At 37.5% G+C, this 25432-nt stretch overlaps 1 protein-coding gene across 1 annotated transcript in view; it reads right to left on the reverse strand.

The window, feature by feature from the left end:
- Window positions 1–6033: 6033 nt before the first annotated feature.
- PLEKHH2 (pleckstrin homology, MyTH4 and FERM domain containing H2) overlaps window positions 6034–25432 on the reverse strand; it is a 55676-nt gene continuing 36277 nt past the window's right edge. Inside the window, exons 17-30 of the mRNA XM_086628872.1 lie at window positions 23066–23245; window positions 22143–22251; window positions 21927–22039; window positions 19490–19669; window positions 17599–17696; window positions 16943–17120; window positions 14963–15118; window positions 13218–13315; window positions 12687–12828; window positions 11813–11958; window positions 10110–10239; window positions 9152–9238; window positions 7286–7423; window positions 6034–6216 (exon numbers count right to left, since the gene is read on the reverse strand). Coding sequence (XP_086484998.1) covers window positions 6034–6216; window positions 7286–7423; window positions 9152–9238; window positions 10110–10239; window positions 11813–11958; window positions 12687–12828; window positions 13218–13315; window positions 14963–15118; window positions 16943–17120; window positions 17599–17696; window positions 19490–19669; window positions 21927–22039; window positions 22143–22251; window positions 23066–23245 — 1938 coding nt within the window. The remainder of the gene's footprint in view (window positions 6217–7285; window positions 7424–9151; window positions 9239–10109; window positions 10240–11812; window positions 11959–12686; window positions 12829–13217; window positions 13316–14962; window positions 15119–16942; window positions 17121–17598; window positions 17697–19489; window positions 19670–21926; window positions 22040–22142; window positions 22252–23065; window positions 23246–25432) is intronic.

The raw sequence follows: 25432 nt of genomic DNA on the forward strand, positions 1-25432 counted from the left end.
AGATGCTGTAACAGACAGGAGGCAGAGGCTGGGTTGTTTCAAATAAGATCTATCCGTCAAAGATCAAATCCAAAGCTTGAGTTAGGGTTAGATTAGAAAGTAGGATTTACAGGCTGCAGTACAACTGTGGGATGACCGAGCATAGGAAAGGGATATGCAAGTGAACCCAACAAGTCAAAAGTGTCCCGTCAGGGAAGTGGCCCAAAATCCAGGACAGTAATTACAGCTGACCTTGGGTAGCTGAAGAGCTGCTTTGCATCTTGAGAGAGGAGAGAGAGAAAAACCTAAGTAAAATCCTCTCCTATCTGTTTGATCAAAACCAGGAAAGTGACCTCATTCATAATGATTAACCCAGAATTCATTTTAACTGTTTCTTCTTCCACCCCTAAAGGCTTATGTAGCCTTCACAGACCCTAAGTAATACTTGTTCTTTAAATAAGAGGTTTTTCTAAGTTTAGCTTGCATATCGCTCAGTTTCAGTTCCAGAAGCCTTCATGTGGTTATTTTCCCCTGTCTTTTCTTCCAGGTTTTTATATGGATCTTCTAAAGCATTTGCTAACCCCCTATGGAAACCACAGTCTTGCTAATGAAAATCCAGAAAGCGACTTCATTGTTTAGTGCTGTTCAGTGGCAGGTCGTGCTTATGCCTCTCTTCAGTGCATTTCTTTCATCAATTTCATGTCAACAGAACATTTCTGATATCTTGGTGTATGAAGCCAGTGCTGATCTATAAGCAGCAGTTAGAGGTGGTGAAAAGCCTGGACAAAGCTGCTATTGCTCTGCCAAAGAAAGCAAAACTAAGGTAGGAATTGCTCCTGGCACTGTGATCTAGGGATATATTACTGCAGCAAGAGCGTAACACTAAAAAGCAAAGTATTTTTACAGTGATTTACTCACTGGCAGAGAGGTGGCAAATCTGGAAGATGCTGCAGTACAAATCTGAGCTGGGAAGCACTGTGTAAGGCTTGTACAATTAATAAGTTGTACTGAAGTCTAATCTGGAAATGAAATTGGAGTTTTCAATATATTAAGTTTCACCTTACTCAGTTTCATTTCCTTTGCCCTAAGAAACTGTAAAAAAAATAACTTTTTTCTTCCTAATTCATTACTGAGTTACAATCACCTTAGTTAAAATTAACTCAAACTAATGGATTGCACTGAGCTGTATGGACTATAAATCTCTACCTAAAGCTTTAAGTGGTGCATTCCTTTATGCAAGGATGATTTTTTTTCCTGCAGGACCTAACCTATAAAAATTGTGTTAGTCTGACAAGGAACTCCAACACCAAGTACCTACCAGCCGCCTTTTATAGAGAAATACATGCCTCTATTTTAAATTTAAATATAACCCAAATTAAAATAACAGAAAAACACTAATTTTGTGGATTGTACTAAAAACTCAAAAGCTTTATCATTTGTCTGCTGTACTACAGGAGTAACTGGGTCTTGCTTGTTTTAGAAATGAGCAATCTGCTTACTAATTCTGCTGCACAAAAATTGACAAGGTAAAGCGAAGTTCAATATATTAATTTAACTTGCATTCCAAGTGTTGCTTTCAAATCAATGTGATTGAGTTACCAGTGATCTTTCAGTTTCATTGACCGCTTATACTGATCATTGTTACTGACCAGAAAGCAAGCACAAAAGATGTTCTAAAGTTTGTCATAGAAGGTGAAGTCTCCTTGCACGTGCTAACATATTCATCTCATCCTGAGAATATCTTTACAGCAGAGGTTCTGAAAGCCTGGAGCACGGGAAGTTCTTCAACACCAGTCCTAGAGGTCACTGCTCATCTGACAGCTCCCATCGCGTCATCACTGCTGAAGGTAAGAAGGTGAGAAAGGTCTAGTCCCTACCTGGGCTTTAGTCATGGATTAGGTAGCACGGTATGAATTGTTTTGGTGGACAACTCAAGGTGAAGACTGAGATGTGGATCACTCATGAGGCTCGGGCTGGGTGGGGAAGGCAGAACAGATTACCTGCCTGGACTCTGAAATTTTCAGCTTTGCTGTTTTACATTGTGTGGTATCCTCTCAGTAGCTCTGAAGCTATGGATTAACATGGAACCAGTTCCCCGAGACTTGCACAGCTGTGTTTGAAAGCTGAGATGTTGAAGTGTGCTTGCTCTTGTGTGAAAGAGACTACTTGCTGACTGTTTACTTGAAGGGAAGTGTCTGCTTGAGGAGGTTACTGTCATACTACGGAAACCTCACGCTTGCTAATCAAAATCCTGGAAGAAACTTAATTGTTTAATGTAGCATCATGGTAACGGTGACTCCGAGTGCATTTATTTCATAAAAATCAACACAGCATTTCTGGTAATGTGACTATATGGGATTAATGGTGACCTATAATGAGCAGTTAGTGGTAGTAAGTCTGGAAAGTGCTGCCAAGACAAGGGAAACTAAGGCATGAATTGCTTCTGGCACTATGATGTAGGGACGTACTGCAGCAGCAAGAGCTTAATGCCAAAACGCAAAGCAGTGTCTAAAGTTACCTACCCAAAGGAAGGAACACCACACTATACTTCATAGACTGTATACGGCTTTATAAAACGGCTGTGTGTAAGGCTGTATTACTGAAAACTGTTTAAAAGACTCAAAATCTGCACATCAGCTGTGTGTATTGTGTATCATGTCTCCAAACTTAACAAAGATTTTTAAAACTTCATTACCAAGCTCACTAGCAACAACGCTCCACTTTTTTTGCCTTCTAATAGAAGCTCATCTGCCACTTCGGGGGGACCTAATAGCTGCCTTCCAATACCTGAAGGGAACCTACAGGAAGGCGGGGGAGGGACTTTTTACAAGAGTGTCCACTGATAGGACAAGGGGAAATGGGTTTAAGTTGAACAGATTTAGATTAGATCTTAGGAAGAAATTCTTCAGTATGAGGGTGGTAAGACTTTGGAATAAATTGCCCAGAGAAGTTGTGGATGTCCCCTCCCTGGAGGTGTTCAAGGCCAGATTGGACGGAGCCTTGAGTAGCCTGATCTAGTTGAGAGGCGTCTCTGCCCATGACAGGGAGGTTGGATTAGATGATCTCTGAGGTCCCTTCCAGCCTATGCCATTCTATGAATTAGGAAAGAATTACTAGTTAGAGCATTCTAGGTTGATGGCTATCATAATTTCATGATGACATGAAAATTTCTGTATCTGTCAATTGCAGTTTCTAATCATCCTGTTTGAGAAGCTTCAGAGTATGACCTGTGTATAACCAATGCAGTAGCATGTTTGAATTTGCACGCATACCTTTCCCCCTGAAATTGCTGGAAGTTAACTGTCCTGCTGATGGCAAGGGCATGTTAATTCCTAGCCCAATTACACCACACTATCTGCATCACTTTATGTGGTGGTGCTGCACAAAAAGATGCTGCAGTTGGTGCCAGGGTCTCTTGTAGTTTCCAGTGTGCTTTCCTTGATGGGAGATGGGCAGCACAGTAGGAGGTAAACCTCCTGCTTGCTGATGGCCCTGCCTCGCTGAAAGAGAAGGATCCAGTGCCACAACCACCACCAAAGAGTAAAAGTTACCAGGAAGCTCTTCCTGGTTGCAAATATGAAAGCATCACGATGTAGCATGCTTGTTATTTGCTTGTAATTTTCAAGACAAAGTATCGGCCCATTGTACCGTTCACAAAATGATGCCTGAGTCATGCAGACTTAAGTAGCCATGGCAGGACTTTGAGAGCTTTCAGAAGAAACGTTATTTATCGAGTCAGCTTGCCAATTTGTCTTTCCACTTTTTAAGAACATGTTCTTTTCACAGCCTGTGTTTCCCTTCCAATCTATTTTAATTCTTTGGGAGGATACTTCCTACCTTTCATAGAGGGCAAACAGCTGAAAATTCTTTTTCTCTCAATATGAGTATGTATATCTCTGAAATGTTTAGGTGTCATAAAACAAAGGAGATTTTCAGCCTTCAAATATTAAAATTCATCACTGTGAAATTACTTCATAGAATCATAGAATCATAGAATCGTTAGGGCTGGAAGGGACCTTCAAAGGTCATCTAGTCCAACCCCCCTGCAAGGAACAGGGATATCTCCAACTAGATCAGGTTGCTCAGGGCCTCGTCCAACCTGGCCTTGAACGTCTCCAGGGATGGAGCATCCACCACCTCTCTGGGCAACCTGTTCCAGTGTTCTACAACTCTCATGGTAAAAAATTTTTTCCTAATATCCAACCTGAATCTACCTCCCTCTATTTTAAAACCATTACCCCTTGTCCTATCACAACTGGCCCTCCTGAACAGCCTCTCCCCATCTTTCTTGTAGGCCCCCTTGAGGTACTGGAAGACCGCTATAAGGTCACTCCGGAGCCTCCTCTTCTCCAGGCTGAACAGCCCCAACTCTTTCAGCCTGTCCTCATAGGAAAGGTGCTCCAGCCCTCTTATCATCTTTGTGGCCCTCCTCTGGACCCTCTCCAACTGGTCCATGTCCTTCTTATGTTGGGGGCTCCAGAACTGGATGCAATACTCCAAGTGAGGTCTCACGAGGGCAGAGTAGAGGGGGAGAATCACCTCCCTTGACCTGCTGGCCACGCTCCTCTTGATGCAGCCCAGGACGCTGTTGGCCTTCTGGGCCGCAAGAGCACATTGCTGGCTCATATTGAGCTTCTCGTCCACCAGTACTCCCAAGTCCTTCTCAATTCATTCCCTGTTCAGTTTTAAGTAACTGAAAAACAGGCAAATGATGAGGGCTAGCATGGATTAATGATCCATGATGACTAGCATGAGCAGAAGTGGAAACTGTGAAACGTGTATGAATCAGCAATTTCTGTTTGACTACCTTCTCTATGGTTGGACCTAAAATACCTATTGGAGTATGCTGCTGATCTATTTCAGAGCCTGCAGAAGTGGTTTCTTTGTGCAGAGACGAAAGTGTGAGGACTGGAAGGAAAAATGGGTGTAGTTTCTATGTACTTGACCCTCCGTAGCACCGAGGCTTGCAGCTCAAGCAGCCAACCAGAAAGTGCTGCCAGGTCCAACAGGGCAGATGCAGCGTTATGTCTTCAGTGTGCAAGAACATTATATTGGTATTATAATATGAAATGCATAGATACAAATAAAACCCCAAAAGTACAACTTTTACAAAATATTATTCTGAATCATTCTATATACATTAGACACATTACACATGGATTTTGTATGTCACATTTGTCTCCAAGTTTAGACACAACAGTTGAAAGCAATGTCTTTCTGTGTTATTCTTGTGTTTTCAGTTGTGAGTCATTCTTGCATCTGTATTGTATTATTATTATGGATTAAAGAAGAAATTAGGTATGGGATCTTGTTTAACAAAACTATATTAAATACAGTGCCTGTCCAATTTAGATTTTTCCAAAAGGCTAGGGCAGAGAGGGATTATTTAGAAATTTGCCAGACCAAGGCTGAAGGTCTGCCAAGTAAAATAGCTGTATAACAAAGGGTAGAGTGTATCAGGAGAATACTCTTTAGATTTATAATAGTTACATGATGTGTTTATATTTTTTTTTTAAGGACAAAGAATTATACAAATCAAACAGTTCATTCTTTTTAGTCCCATGGTGCTTGTATTGCAAATAAGGAGGGGTGCTGGAAGTGGAAAATATTCTGTGTTTGACTTTTTATTTAAACAAAAATTCCTCTTCAAAATGAAGGTTATACAACTTGTATAATTTTGAAAAACAGAGATGAAGAGTTAGAGCTGAAGACAGTTTGGTCCCTGAGTAAATACATGGAAAATGACTAAAATCTATACAGTTGTTCCCAAGGCCACCTTTCCTTATCACTATCAGCCGACACATTTATTTTTGAGCTGCAGCCACGAGCCACCACCACGAAAGCGTAACCCTTAAATTGGCTCATCATCGTTCCAGTTCAGGCCAGGGCTTTAAATAAAGGCTTCCACCTGTTACGTACCATTGAAATGAATGTAAACCTGTCTGCCTTTCTGTTGTTTATGAACCTGTTTATGCTCTGTCTCGTACATGAAAAAGTTTTCAATCAGTGTAGAAACCCTGTAGCAAAGATGGATCACCATGGTACCTAATCCTTTCATAACAGAGTGGGACATTTCGTGGGTCTGTTGTTTGCAAGAAGTGGCTGACTCCCTGTTTCCTTGAGTTTCTGTCCACTTGGAGGTGTCAGTAATGCTGGAGCAGAGAGGTGATGAGCAGCTCCTTTCAGCTGATGGAAGTTGTTAATATAGCTGGCAATCAGTAGAGTGATCTCAAGAATCTATAACAGGAACACAGAAAACTCTCTGAAAAAATACAGTGATGTGTTTTGACTGCTGAAAAAATAGCTAACTTTTTAGCAAGTGACAATCACCATCAACTGGAAAAGTACTTTATCAAACAAATTAATGATGGGGAGAGAGAAGATGCCTAATAGAGCTTTTTTTTTCTATTGCTCCTCGCCAATAATGTAATGTTATTCCCATCAGTATGCTGGATACGTTGTCTTCCACAGTCTTAAATGATTCAAACAGATGGTTTCCTGCACTTAGAGATTCTGAAGTCCGAAAGATGACACTCTTAGAAAAGCTTTCATGATGTGCTCCCTCAGTTTTGCTAGAAAATACCTAGTGCTCAGAGAACCAACGACACAGGGTAGATAAAAGGAATAGAGACTTCTAGGACCTTTTTGCCGTATCTTCTCTTTGCAACCACATAGCCTTGCCTGTAAGGGCATAATCTGAGGGAAACTCGAACAGATGTATTTCACTATGTGTATTTGTATGAAGAGTCATGTTTTGACTCAAATTTTTAAGTAGAATTTTGTATTCTATTTCATAAATTGTTCTGACTAACAGTCAACTTTGAAATCTTTGCTTTTTAAAAAATATAGTCAATCTTACCAGTGAAGGACAGAATCTAGATTTAAAAAGCATGAACAGGTAAAGGTAAAAAATATCCTAGGATTTTTAAGAAGTGACTGAGCTTTCAGATCTTGTGTTCTAAAATTCCATGTAGAGCAGAAATGTACCTTCTTGATAATTATCTCTGGTGCCGATCAAGCAAACAGACTAGTTTTTAGGTCCTGCATATTCTTCCTGTCCTTAATAGCCACCTTTGTCCTTCTATGAAAAATTTGGAATGTTATAGACAGGGGCATGAAAAGAAATCAGCATTGTCACTGTTAGCTCTTATATTACTAATTGTTTCACTCTCTAAAACCATCTGGCGAAAGTCAATAATCTGAGAATAAAGAAGGTGTTTGATCTTTCACATCTGTTAAGGATCACCCGCTAGAAAAAGTTAAAAAGTAGCAGATGGTGGGAAACTATTTCAGGTAATATACCAACCTTTGGTTTTGTCATGGCAAAAAGGTGTTTTTCAGTTGATTTGTCCTTTGTCTGAGCATTGTTAACAACCAACATAAAATCATCTTGATAGCCTCCAAAGGTCATCAGGCTCTTATACGTATATGTAACTGTTAATCGCTTAAAAAAAGAAAACAAAACCAAAACAAAACGCCAAGCTATAAGCAGGACAATGCAGGAAAAACAGATTACGACAAATGCTTCTTTTAAAAGTAGAATTACAAGTCTGCTTTTCAAAATGTTAGTCTCTTACAAATCTTGAAATGAATTGTAAATTCTGGGATAGCTTCATTCAGACCTTCGCTGTGAGGAACTTCCACTGCAGATGATGACTCTTGTAAGTTTGACCTCTGTTTCTATTCCAAATTAATTAGATCAAAGATATTATAAGCAGGTTTCAACTCAAGTGTGTAATTCAATTTACACAAGTCTTGACTGACTTTGAGATAAGTTAATCTTAGGAATTTCATTTGAAATCGAAGCAGTGTCTAAGTAAATTAAATGGCAGAGTATGAGACATCTAAAGGAATTTAACTCCAGGACTTCTTTTTGTGCAGTGATGTTGTTTACATACACATAAATGACATTAAATTCTGTTCTCTTTTTTTCACATCTCTGATGAAACATAAATGTTCTTCAAAGCTGCTGTGCTTTCCATGCCTCTGCTCTTACTGTTCTATGTTCAGCACCACACTAGTGACCTTTGAGTCTCTGATTAGCATTTAATTTATCATTACAGCTTGTATTAATGTGCTGCAGATGTCCACATTTAAAATTTGTCAGGAGACAATACTTGTACAATAACTGACTTAACGCCCTTCTGTTACTAAACCTCTTTTTGCCCTTATTTTGAAATAATGTTTTCTCTTTACTACCCCTTGCAACATCGGTTCTGATACACTTGATCCTGCCTAGAGAAAATCAGACTAGTATTCCCTGGAAACGAGCATTTCTTGACTGGCAAGTGAGGCCTGCTGATACTGTAAACTGGCAGTGCTCTGCAGAAATGCCATAGCTAGCTCTGTGAGAAGATAGTGTTTATAGAGCTTTCTGCAGTCTGACGCAAGCTCGTTTTGCTCATTCTCTCAACAGAGCTGCTGTTTGCTCTCCTCATGTTCTTTGTTTTATTATTTCTTTAACTGCAAAGAAACGGTAATGAAAAGGCCCATATCAGTAGAATTATAAAGCTGAGATTTTAATTTTCTGATATTCAATATTAGCACTTGCTAATAGCGCCATGCCATTCTGTTTCTTTGCAGGATATAAATTAAAGCAGGGATCTTCTCAGGCGCTGCTTTTTTACACTGATTACCGTGAGTCGTTTTCTGTGAAAACTTTTATTGCAAATCAAAGAAAAATCAGAGCTTAAAATGACATAATTAAATAACACTGGGTTATATTACCTACTATTAAACAAAAATAATACAATGAAAATAACAATCTTTTAAAGTAACTGCTCTTTGCAGAGTGTATGTATTATGAATAATAATGGAAAATGAAGTCTCCAGGAAAAGAAAATTAATGTTATTGTAAGAACTGTAACTATGGATCTCCTGACATCTGAATGATTAAAACATTAACATTCCATTAAAAGATACAAAAACTGTATCTGATAAACAAAAATAAGTTCTGTGCAAAGAATTCATTACTTATTTCTATTGTTAGTGCTACTGTAATGATGATAACATTAAAGCGTTTTGAAAGGAATGAATTTTTGCTTTATCAGAAAGACTAGATAACTTAGCAGGGAAGGCTAATGCCATCTTTTACGTAGCATGGTGGTGAATCTCTCCATATACTCAGTATTAAAATCTACTTTGACCAAAATTAAAAAAGAATTGCACTTACCATAGAGCTGTAATCTAGGATGCTTATGCCATCTTCATGTACAGCAAACCATATGAAGGGCTTCTCAACTGAGGATGTTGCTAGAGGCTAAAACCAGAAATGTTTTTATTACTACTTCAAAATGAGGTGATATGTAAATAATTATAAACTCTCACCTATTATAGAGCTTTCTCCATCCACAGATCTTACTGAGATTTACGCTGGGAGGGAACTGATGTTTTAAAGGAACTGAAGTAGCTGCCCAAAGGCATGCAGGTGGCCAGTGGCAGAACTATGAACTCAATCTAATACTCTTGAGGCCTCCCCGGTGCTTAGTCCAATAAAATGTATAGTCTCATTAATAAAATACAAAAAAAAAAGTCAGGTGTTATAAAATTTGTGCACTAGCACATATGTCTACATAAGCAAAGAACAGAGTGTCAATAGCAATTACATATATACTGGGATTGCCTAATAAAATATAAGGGGTGAGGCGAAAGTTTTGTTTAATGTACCTGTTATTTGAACCAAGAGAATTAAGATACTAGTGGTTTAAGAGAAATTGAGAGAGGCCAGCACAGAAGGGAGTGCTCTAAATACCCTCAACGACATTTAGTGTTTCTGCAAGGTTCAGCCTCCATAGCCAGTTAATGATGCCTTTTCAATATTCTACTTTTTATCAGGTAAAAAAAGTCTGAAACAAAAACGTTATCTCAAACTAAGATATAAGAAAATGAAAAGACCTAGATTAATAACATAAAACAAGCAGTAAGCGTATTGGAAAGTTACTATTATGGTATACTTAGTACTATGACTAGTACATTTCACCAATATACGGCTTAAAACAAATTAGTAATTTGACAAGAGATTCAATCGGCACATGTGTAACACACTCGTTTTCAACAAAAGGGTATGACTATTTGCAAATTATATTTATATTAAAAAACCCCCACCACTTAAACTCAGTAAAGTGTCTTACTTTTGCTGCAAACAATTTAGCACCAAAGAAAGACCATTTTCTGGCTACAGTGAGATAAATGCGCACACAGTCTGCAGCACTGTGCCCCCGGAGAGCCATCCATCTTGTAGACAATCGCTGACAAAGCTGTCTGTTGAAATGAAATATGTAATTTAGTTATTGAAAGGAATGTAAATGCTTACCCACAGCGAGTTTAATGAGCAAAAAAAAAAAAAATCCATTTCATTTAATACAACTATCATTTACACAGTATTAAGTAAATCCAAAATGTCATTTAATATTTTTATGCACAAGAAAACTATGAAGTATCTTCTAATTTCTGCAACATTATGATTAAATATTGATGCAGCAGTTGCAGCATAAAGGGAAAAAGTCTAGTACAGCTTCTAATATGTCTCTACAGATAATCAATCTACCTTTATCAGTACTCAACAGCTATGCTAGTTGTCATTCCAAAAATCCATCCATCTTAGCACATATCTTTCTCTGTGGCCAACAGTAGATGTGGAAGATATGGCTTAACACTACTCTTTTTTCATGTGTCATCTGGGTGCTGCTACCAAAAAGGGTGCTTCTGATGCATGATGTGTTCACACTGGCTCTTTTCTTTTTTGGCCCCATGGTGAGCTGGTTCAATAAAATGATCCTATGGAAAGCTAATCCTCAAAAAACCCCACGCCAGAATACCTTTCTAGCACATTGACTTGCAGGAATGACTCACCCAGCAGCCACAAGATTATTAGATGCAGCCCAACAGAAGGGAGGGGGAATGTGTAGTAAAGGGAGATCTTTCACTTGCAGCTTACTCTTACTGGACGTTTATGAAGTCAAATTGCACACTTAGCAAAAGAAGACAAGAAACAGGGCAGGTATAGCGATTCTTTCCCTGCCCCAGACTTCCAGCTCTGACAACTGGTAGTCTAGGGACTGTTGGAACAGTTCAACAGGTGTTTGACTTACCCTCTATGACTTAGTCTGATCTAGGTCCTCTTATACTTTGTTCTTTGAAATTAAATTACGTAACTTCCTATTTGTTGTGCGTATACTTTTGAATGTCCCTATTCAGAGTATGTAATAAAGTTACTTTGTGCATATGGTAAGAGTTTTAAACCTTCCCAATCCTGTAGTGAAGAATGAGGAAAACATTTCTATGATGTTTACTAGATTTCAAAACTGCTGTGTCATTGACTTTGGATAATTTATTACACTGTTCTGCTCTTCTTTATGTTAATAGGTGTTGATTGAAATGACTTGCAGATTATTCATTTTAAATTGACACCTTGCTAGCAAGTTCACGGAGTTAACACGTTGCCAGTTTGACTGGCTGCCAGAGATTGCACATTTGAATAGCAAACACTCAGATCAGATCCTCATGTCCTTTCGTTTCAGTAGATCTTTAGTCTGTGCACAGACTTAATTTAGATTTGCTGAATAAGAAAAATAGGGATTTCAAAATCACTGGGTTTTGTAATACTATGTAGTAATTTGTACAGCTTTTGCTGGAATGTGTGCTTAATGAGGGTCCTCTGTTCAGATTAGAAACATACAGAGGGAATGGGTTCTTCAATTTAGCAAGAATATGAGTTTCAAACACAGGTTTAGGCAAATATGGCGTAACAGTAAGTTTTACCTAATAACAATTTAAAACCTTCTCATTTCACTCATAGATTTTTAGAGAATACAAACCACAAAATACATCTCACCTTAACTGTTCCTCTGAACAACCATGCCTGTATCTCTTAGGGTAGAATCTCTCCAAAACTTGTTTTAACGTTTGATTGGACTTGGACTGGGAAGTGACTTGTCCTGCTGGAGTTGAGAAAGGCCGTTCAAATTCTCCAATATCTACCTAAGGGAAAGATGACAAAGAAGCAATTTTTTGTTACTCCAGAGTAATTTTCTAGCTGGGTATTATGAACTATCTTTTCCTCTGTCTTGCCAAGTATAAAATGAAAAAGTTTGCCAATTTATGTATATTTTTCACCGATATGAGTCATGCAAGTAATTTTATTTTTTTTAATTTTATATTTACTGTGGAAAAATATCAAGTATAAATTGTACAAATATCATACTTACTAGTTCTGCTCCGAGATTGCTAGATCTCCAGCTGGTAAAAAACCAGTTTAGATTTATTGAATAACACCATCAAATAACTTTCTCACTAACCTTCCCTTGAGCCTTTAATTTTTTAAAAGTAAAAGAGATCTTATCAAGACCATGTTTAGTAAAGGAGACTTAGGCTTTCATTAAACAGCTGGCACTTTGGTGTATTAACTTGCAGAAATCATGTAAGGAACAGCAAATGAAGAAATGGCATGTGATTAATCAAAGAGGGCCTGACTCTGTAGAAGGTAAAGCACATTTGATCCATACTGGTGCCACCAGCAGCATTATGCTGTAAAGCATTTCCACTGAAGTAGGGAGTTAGCTTTACACAAAGATTCCAGCCCCATCTCCTGCACTATCACGTGTAAAAGGTGAAGGTCACTTGACTGGCAGACAATCCTGGACCCGCTTCTTCATTTAAGTTTTTCATCTGTAAAACTGCGGTGTGAGTCATTAATGCACAAGGATTACCTGAGCTAAAAGAGCTGTCAATTCCATCGCTAGTTCTTTGTTTACAGGGAAAAGTCCATTGACTATTTGATCATTTGTCTGATACACTAGCAGCAGCTTCTCTCTCTCCGTCTCCCCATGGACTTGAACTGAAAAATAAAGCCTACAGAAAAGACAGAAAGTTATTAAATAAAGAAGATAGGGAAATGCATTAGCCCTGAGGATTAGCAGTATCTGCTCTGAATGTGACATGTTTACGTCAGCGTCAAAACACATTAGCAGAGCAATGCTTGTACTTGGAGCAGTGGGCAAATATTTAATTTCAGTCTTCTGAGTTCAGTGTCGCCTTTTTTTTTTTTTTAGTAGCCCTGCTCACCTCTTGAGAGCTAGAGAAAATTAACTATATTTTTTTTAAAAAAGATTATCCAGTTACACCCATTTACTATTTTTGTTGCAAGCTTTGAGTCAGCCAGTATTTTTCTGATGAAGAAACTGTAGGAATTAGAAACAAATCCTGGGACAAGGCAAAGCTGTTAAACTTGCTGTACAAACCTATTTTTGTAAGTAAGGCGGACAGTCCTTGTGCCTTCACATTTCCCAGGATGTTGCTCTTTGGAGGCTTGCTCCCATTTTGAAATAATGTCACAGATCTAGAAGGAAAGCAACACAAAACTGACTTTGCCACGTATTCCTCTTTGAAAAGACCTCTGAATGGAAATTGTCTTCTTATTTCAATATCTTTTACCTATTACAGATCAGAAACATACGTAGCTTCAATTTTTAAACTCAATGAAAGATAACTTTACTTGCATTTCTTAGTTGGAGCATTTAATAATTAACATTTTTGTTGTTTGTTTATCCTGCAACACACACACACACTACCTTTGGAAATGAGCCATAATATGCTTATATGGAAAGGCCAGGTACTCGATTTAGCAGCAGCCAATCAATGTGTAATTATACAGAGAGAAGTTGTATAATTAATCAAGTGCCTTTGATCTCTGCCTTCTCTTTCTGCTGCATGCTGAAGTCTTTCAGGTCTTTTCTAGTAACTGCTATAAAGTACGTATGAAGTTTAGGTTAGAAATTTAGGTTAGATATTAGGAAGAATTTCTTTACAGAGAGGGTTGTGAAGTATTGGAACAGGCTGCCCAGAGAGGTGGTGGAGTCCCCATCCCTGGAGGTGTTTAAAAAATGTGTAGATTTGGTGTTGAGCAACATGGTTTAGGGACCCTGACAGTGCAGGGTGAATGGTTGGACTCGATGATCTTGAAGGTCTCTTCCAACCAGATGATTCTATGATTCTAAGTTTGTTATGAAGTGCAGCAAGAGTGGTTCACAGTAAGTGGTGTAGGTGGGCAGATTGGGAGGAGGTGGAACGGAGGTCCTGAGAGCCCTGATGGGTGTCATGTCACCATTACTTCATAAAAGAGCCTTTGGGGAAGCAGTAATGTGACGTGCTTCTGAAGCTGCAAATACCATGGAAATAAGTGTATTTTTTATACATTTTGCTTACCATATGGTAATTATTCTAGTAGGGAAAGACAGCTGATCACAATGACCCTGCTTTTGTTTGTCACTAAGGCCTAGTTGTACTGCACCTTGTGACTCAAAGCGCAGCTGTGAACATTGGCTGAAGGGTGCAAAAGAACTACTTGGTAGAAGCACAAAAAATTGATTATTCACTAGTTGCTAAAATGCCTGAAAAAAAGCTAATGTTTTATTAAAACACAGATTGTACTGCATTCTGCCAATCTTTACTGCAAAAAATTTAATGCTAGCAATAGAGGAAACTAAAATTCAGAACTCAGAACAATGATTAACCAAACATTGGAAATTTCCTGAACTGAACCCCAATTATTCAGTATCTAGATAAGGAACCCTTTCTTTTTTCTTTCTTCCCCAGTATGAAGGACTCTTTGGACCTCAAATGGTCATCCTTTGGAGCTATACAAGAAATGTTAACTGAAATCTCTAAATGCATCTTGGACTCCAACTGCTTTTTAGTTTTAAAGGACTATGATTAGTAACAGCTAACTTTTTAACCCAGCTGCTACTTCTATGAATAATGTCAGTCTCCTAGACAAAGCTTTTAAATATAGTTCACTGAATGAATTTCAGCAATTGAAAAAGCGGTGGGCTTTTTTTTAATCTTTCCTTTTATGTTATAAGGGAAAAAACCTTAAGACAGTTTTCAGCTTGAAGAATGTTTTCCTTTACATTGTCTAAAGAGAGCTCTGTAAAACGAAGATATTTTGTTGCTTTATATGCAGAGCTCATTAAAGGTTTTTATTTACCTTGATGTTTCCTTGAAGACAGTGCTCTATATCCTTGCCAGAGGGATCATCAGAAAATAGTGCAAATCCTGACTGAGCTGGCTTCCTCATTCCTGTATCCTGGTTCAGGGTGTTCAGAAATTCCTCTACTGTGGTAGAGGCATCAAACCCGACAACCTAAAAGAGCAGCCAAAATGTACTTTGCCATCAAACTTATTTAAAAAACCCAACCTTCCCCCCAAAAAATCAAAGATATTGAAGCATAATACCTCTAGTGGCAATATAAGACCCATTCCATCCCCTGCGAATAACTTATTGTCATTGGAAAGAAAAAAATTCCATAAAGGGTTTGGAAAAGATTCCAGACCTCCACGTGGGAAGTCAATTTAGTGGAGTTTTTCTCCATTCAAAAATTGACGAACTTCTCAGCAGATTATACTTCACTGGCTTTTGTTTATGAAACCAAAGTCACTATCAAAAAGCTTCCAAATGTAATATTTTTGGTTTTCTTTTCTTTGTTTATACTAGTCTCTTTGCTCTTGCTACACTTGAATTTCTGTTACAGAATTCATATAACAGAAAGCAGTCTAGTGTCTGAGCTTTTTGTGACAAATACCACTTGAAAAACGAAGAAAATTCTAATTTCCTACACTTTTCAATATAGTGGTGAAACAAATGAAATCAATTAATAATTTTTCATTGTGTGCAACTTCAGAGGGGTATTTACTGGCAGATCTACATTGGAAGATCCAAAATATTTTACAGATGTTGCTCTGTCAGTACTACATTGTACTACATCGGCCAGTAGAGAGCCTTCCAAGTTTTATTTTCCCAAATTGAATTTTTTCTGTTGTTACTAGTGTTAAAGTATTTTAGCAAGAGAGAGCAAATGGCTTTTATACAGATACTGGCTGCTAATGTTCACTTACATCTACTTTGAGGGTGTTTTCCTGTATTTGATATGTTGAAGAAGGCCTCTTACCTCTTTTTGTTAAATAAATATTTTGAAAAGGATCTTGGACTTCTATTTTGGGTTTCTCAGTGGTTGGAATTAAAAAAAAAATCTGTTGAACCTAGCTTTAGAGAGGAATACAAGAGTTTTCAATACCACTATAATTGGTTATTTGTTCATCCCAGTGAAGTAATTTATTTATTTATAATTTTCACAACTGTTAAGTATACATTTTTGAGTGATAAATAGCTAATGAGCAGTTATTCCTTTTCTTCTTCAAACTTCAATTTTGAAACCTTTTAAGATGATTGCAATACATGTTGCTTTTTCTGTTTTACTGGGCAATTAGTAAGCAATTAAGAAATTTAGAGGGGAAAAACCAGCAGTGTTCTTCTGTGATCTGACATGAAAAGTTTATTCACTATAGTTTTGATTTCATATAAAAAATTGCTTTCTGTCTAGGAACACTGTGAATTGTTCAAAAACTCTTTTCAGCCAGCTCTCATGGCCAGAAACACAAACCAGGATGTGAAGCAATACGCATGGAAGCCCATGGAAAGTTTCCTATAGGCTTTGACTGATGAAGTCCCAAAAGAGTTAAGAATGAAGCTGTGTTTGTTTTGTAACAAATATGGTCATCCTTCATGACTGATAAGGGGAGTTACAGCTGGGCTTCCAGGCCTTCAGTGAGATATTTAACTTTCAAGATGTTTGATGAAAGGATGTGGAATTTAATACCTTTCCCTGTTCTTCAGTCTAATTCATTCATCTGGTGGTCAGGTTAAATAAGAAACAGAACTTTAGTCTAATTTCTCACTCTTAAGAAGATTTTTTTTTTCTTTCTTTTAAAGATTTTTCCCAAAACCTTTACTCTTCCTTGAACAAACCTTACTCCATTACCTTATGCCTGCCATGGCTAGCACTGGCACAGGATGAAACCTGAACCATGATTACCTTAACACGTAAAATTCTGTTTCTGATACACTACTTCATGTATTGCTAATAGCAAGGGGCTGGGAGGTTAGATTTCATGGTCTGCCTGACATTACCTGATATATGCCATTCATGAAATGAACTGGAATACTGAAGGGCAGTGAATGGTGGTATGGGTTTCTCAGAAGAGTGGAAAGGATTTCCATTCTGGAAGGTCTGGCTTCTCGGTCTCCGTTCTGCTGGGTACGCTCTACGCATCGCTGACAATATATTGCATATTTCCCAAATTCAGTCCTGTGAAAAAAAGAGAAATAAGGCAATTCTTGGGAACTGATCGAAAGGATAGTAAACTGTGAGTAAATCTCTCTAGGGGTGCCAGATGGGAGGAGCACTCAGATTTCACCCTGCAAGATTTCCAACACATTTTTCCATGTGGAATTATAAAGAAAATTAGTCCATTGAGGCCGACAGAATTGTGCCAAAGATGAACATGGCTCAGTGTTTTGTGTAACTGCTATATTTTGGTTTTCATGGTTTTGCAACATACAGTCAGAGTTCCACTGCAGAGTATTTTTCAAAACAAAGGATAACTTTCCCAAGTGATACATAGAAGCAACATGTACTATATTTTAGTAGCAACAGAGCACAATTCTACTCAAATTTATTTTAAAATATATGTCAAAAGATCTGAAAGATTAAATGAAAGATTGAAAGTAATGTACTTGAGAAAGACTAGTCCACTAGCTGGGTAGTAATTAATATTCAGGCACACCTGGAATCTGCGTTCTTCTTTAAATGAAGTTTGAGAAGCCAAAGGAATGGGTGCTGGGGCAGAAAGAGTCCAACGCAGAGAGCCAAGAGCTGCAAGCCCTGGACAAAAGAAAGACATCGCTGTTTTAAACATCATACAAAGTAAAACTTCCTGCTGTGGCTGCTGGCCAGCAGTGCAGCTTACTGTGCCAAGCTGAGTAACAGACAGCTGTAAACAGAATTAAAAAACCCAAAACACTGAGAAAAAGCTAAGTAAATAAGCATGTCAGCTCACTGGAAGGCTAAAATGCTCTCTTTCTATTTACTTGTGTACAGCAAGTTTCTTTGGGGGCTGGAGATGGAAAGCAGATCAGTTTGTATAAAAAGCAGTTAATACACAGGAAAAAAATTCTAAGGCTGCAAGGCCAAGCACTAAGAAATGAGGAGAAGCCTGTACACTTTTAGTTCACCTCTCCTGTTATATATATTATGAAGCAACCCACAAGGCACTTTCCATTACTTTTACCAAGTAGATAGTAACTATTGAAAAAAAGAGTTTTTTAATATTTTGATATATTTTCATTGCTCAATATATATCCATAGGCTTCACTTAATACTGACTGCTTTCATGTACTCTGGATATACAATTACTAACATTGCAACTACTTGTCTCACATTTGTATCAATGCATCATACTCAAATTTAGAAAATGAGGTTTCTCTATCTTGATTTATCTGTTATTAAATAGAAATTTGATAGGCACAGATATTCCTTTTCATCAAATACCTCTACTTTGATGGAAGATGGCACGGGCTCTGTTTCAGGAAGACACTGCAGTAGAAGCAAGTGTGGGAGACTACAGCATGAATTTAGGACTTTAAAAAACTAGTGTGAGGCTGCAGACATTTTAGTGACATGTTAACTCTTAAAAATCATGCCAGTGTATTATGATAGCAACAATTTATGTATCTGTATCAGAGGGAAGGCCTTGCCAGTGGTACGAAAGTGTCTGAATTCCATCAGCTATATGTAACTTCAGTGTGTGTAAATTGACATGAACGTGCTATGTCTGTTATAAAAGCTTTCTGGATGTTTTAGCAATGCACACATTCTGGCTATATCCCAGATTTGGGCTTTCGAGAGAATAGGTATGTCTGGTGGTCATGTTCCACTTTCTATAGCAAGAGAATGTGCCTTAATATGGTAATTTCCCTTCTCATTTTCTTATCACTCTCCTAGTTCTGTAGGTATTGCTCCATCATAAGCACTATTATTCTAGTTCTCTTAATTCTACACAAACTATAAGTATTGGCTTTCCGTTCAGTTTCGGTTCATTTAATTGTTACACGTTTGGATACCAGTGAATAGCTGGCAGTAGACAAAGTGAAGAATTTTAAGTATGTCTTTATAATCTAGCATGCAGGGTTCATGCAGAAGAGTATGACATACAGGAGGGGACATCTATCAGAAACCCTGGGCGTATCTGAGATTCCACAACATGGCTCTACAGCTTTTCTTCACCCTGATGCTATAGAGATGTGCCATGCAGTTTAGCCCACCAAGATTCCTGATGCAGCACTTCTCTTAGGAAAGATGCAGTAAAAGAGAATTAGGTTTCAGGCACAATGTCTTACTCAACACTTAACTTGAAGATAGCCCATTGTATGTCCAGCCTCTAAAACTAGCACAAGTGTAGACACACTCTATCACCAGATACTTGTACTTTGATGGAGGATAGCATCAGCTTCTTTTCAGGAAGACAAAGCAGTAATAAGATGTTCGTTCTGTTTTTTTATCTGATTTCAAGTAAGCAGATGCTACAGAAGAGCTGAGCCCCTTTACCATTCTAAACAGTCCGTGTAGTTCCTTGACTGCTGTTGAGATAGATACCATTGAACTAAATAATGGGTTACCTGTATTGGTCCTGCCTGGTTTTGTGGATGTCGACGTCTAGTCTGTTTAATAAGCTGACAACAGATCTCATTTTGAAGTTCAGGATGTGTGAGGCAGATCTGCAAAGCACTTTGGGCCAAAGACACATGGTAATCAATGGCAGGAGAGTCAACTGCAGCATTTATAAACAACTGGCAGGTCTAGATATAAAATAATAAGCAAGTGAGTTTACATACAAAAAGCTCCAACAAATCTTTTAGATGTTCGGTATAACAGAAGTGTGATATAATTGAAGTTACTATTAGTCAGTTTACCAGTAGACTAAGGAAGCCCCGCTGGCCCTGCAAAAAGCAGCGAAAAGGGGCCAGAATGGATGAAAAGCTACATGAGAGACTTAAGATAAAAACACCTCTTAAAAAACCACGCTTTTCACTCTGTGTCTAATGGAGTGAGCTCTAGCAGGAGTTGCAACAGTTGTGGTAGCAGGCAAATTTAAGAACATGCTGACCATACCATACCCCTCTACAGGACTTTAAAATGCAAAGTGTACAGCTCCCAGTGGCAGCCAGTGTAAAATGCTTGTGCAAGCAGTGAGTACAACATGGCAGAATATACACAGATAAGAAAACGGTAACTCAGCCATTTGTTTTACATCTTGGTTTTCACTAGTATTTTTACTGTGGGTAAGTATAATAACCTGTCCGATCCCCAGTACTGTCTTAGGAAAGCCAGGTGTTAAGCGTGTTGTGCTGCATTAGAAGAAAGCTTACATATCACTCATTGCATTTACTCTATGTAGTAGCTGATGAATTTTCAAAGCATATCAGCAAAACACGAGAAATGGATGGAAGGCAAATCTCTTTCTAGTCTATCTGAAAATATATGGATGCACAGGAGTAAGTTTTATGAGCGATGGAATAACTGAAACATCGACTTGCTCTGTTTCTAAATCAATTCCCTGACTTTTAAAATTAATTATACAAAGTTTCAATAAACGTCATAAAAGTAATCTCTTATTTATTTATTTTAGGTGAATGTCTGTGATTTGAATTAGGTCTGAAATATATTTCAGAAAGTGATTTCCAAATAAATATAAATTGATTTTTATCAGAGAAGTACATTCCCTTTTACATTTTCATGCTGCAGGATTGCAGAGAATGAGATGGATGTACTTCTTTAAAGTGCTTCCAACATTTCAGACAAACCAGCTGGAAAGTTTGCCTGCAAGTGGTGGTGACTGAACATATGGTGCCTGTCTCGAATTCCTTTTTAGATCTGAATCATTACATCAAAATTCTCCAGGTAGTTGATGCTTCAGGGAATTTGGTCTTTAGACTTATGTAAGTTCTGTGGAGAAAGCTCATTTATCCAAGCGCCATGCCTTACAACTTGTAATTTATTTCACAATGTACAGATAAAGGAACAGCAGGATTTTATTTTGTCTCTGAAACAGACTTTATAGCCTAGCTATTAGTTAATGTTCAGGAGTAGTTTTAACCTGGGTGAGGGCAGGAGAGAGGAGAAAGAAGGTTAATGGCATTGCCTCTCATAGGTATCAACCACCTATCTGGCCTTTCACTGGGAAAGATGGAAGGTCTTACTGGTATACAAAAATTCTCAAGAAACTAGCTGCAGCACAGCAGTTGTGAACCATTATGTGTCTTCTAATTGTAGCGCCTTTTCACTACTACTTGAAGATATACATATGTGTGTTTTTAAAGATGTTTGAAAATTTTAAAAAGTGAATTCACAAAACTTGTGAAATACTTTCAATAATTTTACTTTGTAATATTTTCTATATTTATATTACTAGAATACCTGATCAGTCTTTTAATAGCTACTTCATATGAAGAAAAGATTTTCTTGTTATTAAAAAAAGGAGTAGAATCTCTCCCTTCTATCTCAATTTGAAATAAGCCATGACTTGCTTAAACTAGAAACTTTGGCTTTGCTTTGTTTTTCTTCAGATTTTTAAAATGTCTTCTAGCTGACTGAAATATATCTACAACAAAATGTTTGCCTACCATTTGTTCTTCCTGCAATCTAACTGAAAAAAACAGTATTTAAGATACAGTTCTCTGAACACAAGAGATCCACTCTGTTAGGTTCTCTGAGGCTTATGAACTTCATGATACGATTATTATCATCCATGATGGCCATGGATTTTTCTACTAACTTGCACTTTATCCATAACTTCAGCAGAAAGGCCAAAAGCTGAAGCCCAAACTGCTCCCTCACAGCTAAAAGCAGTGTCTTTACATGGGAAGTGATACTCTTTGGTGAGATAATACGGGGACGTTCTGCTACTGTCCATTAGTTGCCTCTGCTAAAGATAAGAGTAAACTTATTTTCTTTTTCCGTATCTGTTGAACAGCTCTAGAAAGCCAACTAATAGCAATTCTTTAGCTAAGAGTTAAAATAATCAGTTAATAAAAAAGGCATCTGCTATGGTTTTACCTTAAATAATTTAATTGCTTCAGTTTGCAAGGCTTCTGATGGCAATGTTGTAAGAGGGGAAGCAATTCCCTCTTTGCTGTGGCAAAGCGTAGGATGTCTCCAAATCTGAGAAGCTGAACAGATAAAATATATAGGTTTTGCAATTAATTCAGTTAATAAGTAAATTTAGTAAATAAGTATTAGAAGATTATTACGCTTAAACAAAAACAAACTTACAGATATCGCCTTCCATATGTAATAACTTGCAAATAAGTTGTTCAAACTCAGAGCCAACATTTACACTGCTACTTCCAGCTGCAACTGTCAGATGATAAAGCCATGTGTCCTAAAGTAGAAACACACACAGCAGTTCACTCGTTCCATGTTGGAAGAAGCTGCTTGATCAAGATTTTGCTCTCAACTTGAAACACTGCCATACGCTCCTGCTGAAGCCCACAGGAGTTTGCCTTTGTTTGAATCCACCTGTATTCATAGTCTCTATGTTACAAATATTAGGAAAGGAAGATTAGATAGGGCTCTCTTCAGAAGTCTCTAACCCTCAGAAATCATGGCTAATTATCAGGGCATTCTTCCATTCCTCTTCATAAAGCTAACGTAAGTGCCTTTTTATCACTGCCAGATCCTGCTAACCTGGGGACAAGGCCAGAAAGCAAACTGAGGTCTACAACATTACTTTAAGAACAATGAAGCAATAATAATAAAAATGGTTTTAACCATACCTCTCATTTCTTCTTCAATTCAGTAGGGCAGTCTTCCCTACTGTTAGTCTTATCAGTGAACATGGATAACAGTATCCCAAAACCTCTCAGGAAGGTCTGCTACAGGTCAGTCTACAAGTTCGTGTAATGTGAGCAAAATTCTCCAATTACAGCATATTTCATATTCTGCACCATCTCCTTATGTGGGCAAGCCTGCTTATTTTTGTCTGTTTTAAAAAGGATTACCTACAATAGCATTGGTTCGCAGACAAACGGATCACTGTTAATGAAGCTGGATCTTCTCCTTGCTTATTATATCAAACTACAAATCAGATGACCTGTACATCCCCTCCTCCTCCTTTTTAAGAAATATGCATATCACAGCACGCACCATACTCATAGACACGTTACTGAAATTCAGTAAAAAAGTCCCTTTATTACCTTCTCGTGTTTGGATCCTATAAGGAGATAAGTAGGTCCTTGATCTTTGGGGTGGATAACAACAGTGTAATGTGTTGATAATAAACTGCGACCACTAGCCTCATAATCTTCGTCAGAATCGCATGATCTATCAACTTCTTCAACCTTTGCCTCAAAAAGCTTGATTTGACCAAGAGGAAACTAAAAGTAAATATCAGAAATGGTGAGCGAGCAAATATTGGCTTCAGTGCACACTAATTTTGTATTTCTTAGTCTGCAAATAGAAAGAAAAACATGAACTACCATCAATACCCATTTATATTTATGCATTTTTGGTCCTGCCAAGCAAAGTCAGATAAGCCAGCTGTTGCAGACAACAGAAGGAGAATGATATGTGCCAAAGTCATTTTTAAAAATTCTTTTCCAGGTCTGCTTCTATATCTAGTCAATGTCTGTTAGAGTGACAGACAAACTCTTCAGAGTTTCTAGACCTGGTTCAAAGCAAAAATTCCCTGACTCAAGCCTAGAACTTTATAATCTTGCCATTTCAGAGAACAGCATATGTAGTGTTGACACTATGTATGTTATGTTTGTTATATGTTACGTATATATATATGTTGTAGTGTAGAACTACATATGTAGTGTTGACATATCTATTTTCTTCATGCTATAAATTCAATATGTAAATTTTTTGTGTGGTAGACCTTCCCAGTTGGTTTCATTCTCCAGTCTGACAGATCACAGTACTTGAGTCTTTAAGTTGTATATGTAGTTATTATCATCACTTATCAGCAAATATTTTATTGAAAAGCCATTTAAATGGAAATTTTCACAGAAGTTATTATTTCATAGTCATTATCAACAGGAAGCCACAACGAACACAAATACAGCATGCCATCTTCACAGCTGGGTGGTACAACTGACAGAGGATGACGGTCCTTACTGGCTATTTGATGCAAAGCTCCTTTCCTTCCCACAGCACCACTGCTCTTTCTCTAGCTGTTCAGACATCAGGATGTTCCAAAGTGTGTTATTTAATAGTGTAGTGAAGAAACTTTGGCTACTGTTTTTGTGGTGTTTGTGATGTCTGGCAATGCTTAGCGATTGAACAGAAAGAGAGAGATGTTTGTTTCCCTTTGGTAAAAGGATAGTTGGGCACTACAGTAGCTACCATCTTATTTGTGCCACATTCAAGCGTAAGCCTGACGTAAGTTATCCTGAAATATCAACACCACTGACAAGCTGATGAGGCTTCTCAATAATACTGTTTAAAAACTGAAAATAGGGTACTGGAGAGTAGGTGGTAAATTTGACTCAATCTAGGGTGGGTTTCTTGAATAGTGATTTGATGAAGTGAGCAGTTAATAATATAATAATTTTGAAGAAAACATCACACAGTGGTGGCTCTTCATTCCAGTGCTCTCACTAGTAAGGATTAAAGATGCATGTGGTGATTCGTATTTTCTCTGGTGCTTCTGAAGCATTCAACTTCTTGAACAAGAGAAGATTCTGAGAATCAGGAGGTCCATTTCACATACAAATCGTCCGGGCTGATTTATTCACTGAGTTTAACTGTGAGTTGGTGGATTTTTTAATTTGAATTCCATTTTGAAAGGAGGCCACTTAAATGGACTCCATTACTGTATTAACCACTGCAGATTGTGTAATTTGTTTCCACACAGACACATTCAGCTACAGCAAACATGTTTTTAATTAGCAAATTGTTGAACATTGGAAATTAACTAGCTTTGGAAAATTTTTAATACATATTCTGCTTACAAAAGCTAAATTCTTATTCTATTACAAGCTGGCAAATTAGTTTCAATTTTGCTTTAAAAGGGCAGCAAAACTTGTTCCAAATGTGAGGGAAATATTCACAAGAAGCCAGCAAAATTCTTAGATGCTTTTAAAGGGCATGTGAAAATCCCAAAATCTTCAATGGTAAAAATATGTAAATTCAGATACTTTAAACATAGAGATTTCTTCATAGGAGAAAATGCAAGTTAGTTTTAATGTCTCTGGAAGATGAGCTAGAGATTAATACTCTAGTCATTTGATTCCCCAGCCCTGTATTATACTTTTTTAAAAAGAGTAATTAAAATAAAATATTTTGATGGATGTTTACTGCTATCTTATTCATGTAGTTCTAGAAATAAGGTTTAGTTGAATGTTTAAACATGGCTAAAAATGGAAAGGATAACAAAGGGACTAACTAGCTTTACACAAAGACTATGAATTACTGGGTCCAGTGTGATTATTTGGTTAGATTAGAAGAAACAAATGAGAATTTCTGTATTTTTTTCAACTGTTTGTTATAATGAATCAGTGGACTGTTACCATTTTGTCAAGTATCACCAGTCTTTTTGGTAGATCTAGGTAATAAAAGTA

Source organism: Tauraco erythrolophus, chromosome 2 (genome assembly GCF_009769465.1).
Source record: "Tauraco erythrolophus isolate bTauEry1 chromosome 2, bTauEry1.pri, whole genome shotgun sequence".
NCBI classification, from domain to species: domain Eukaryota; kingdom Metazoa; phylum Chordata; class Aves; order Musophagiformes; family Musophagidae; genus Tauraco; species Tauraco erythrolophus.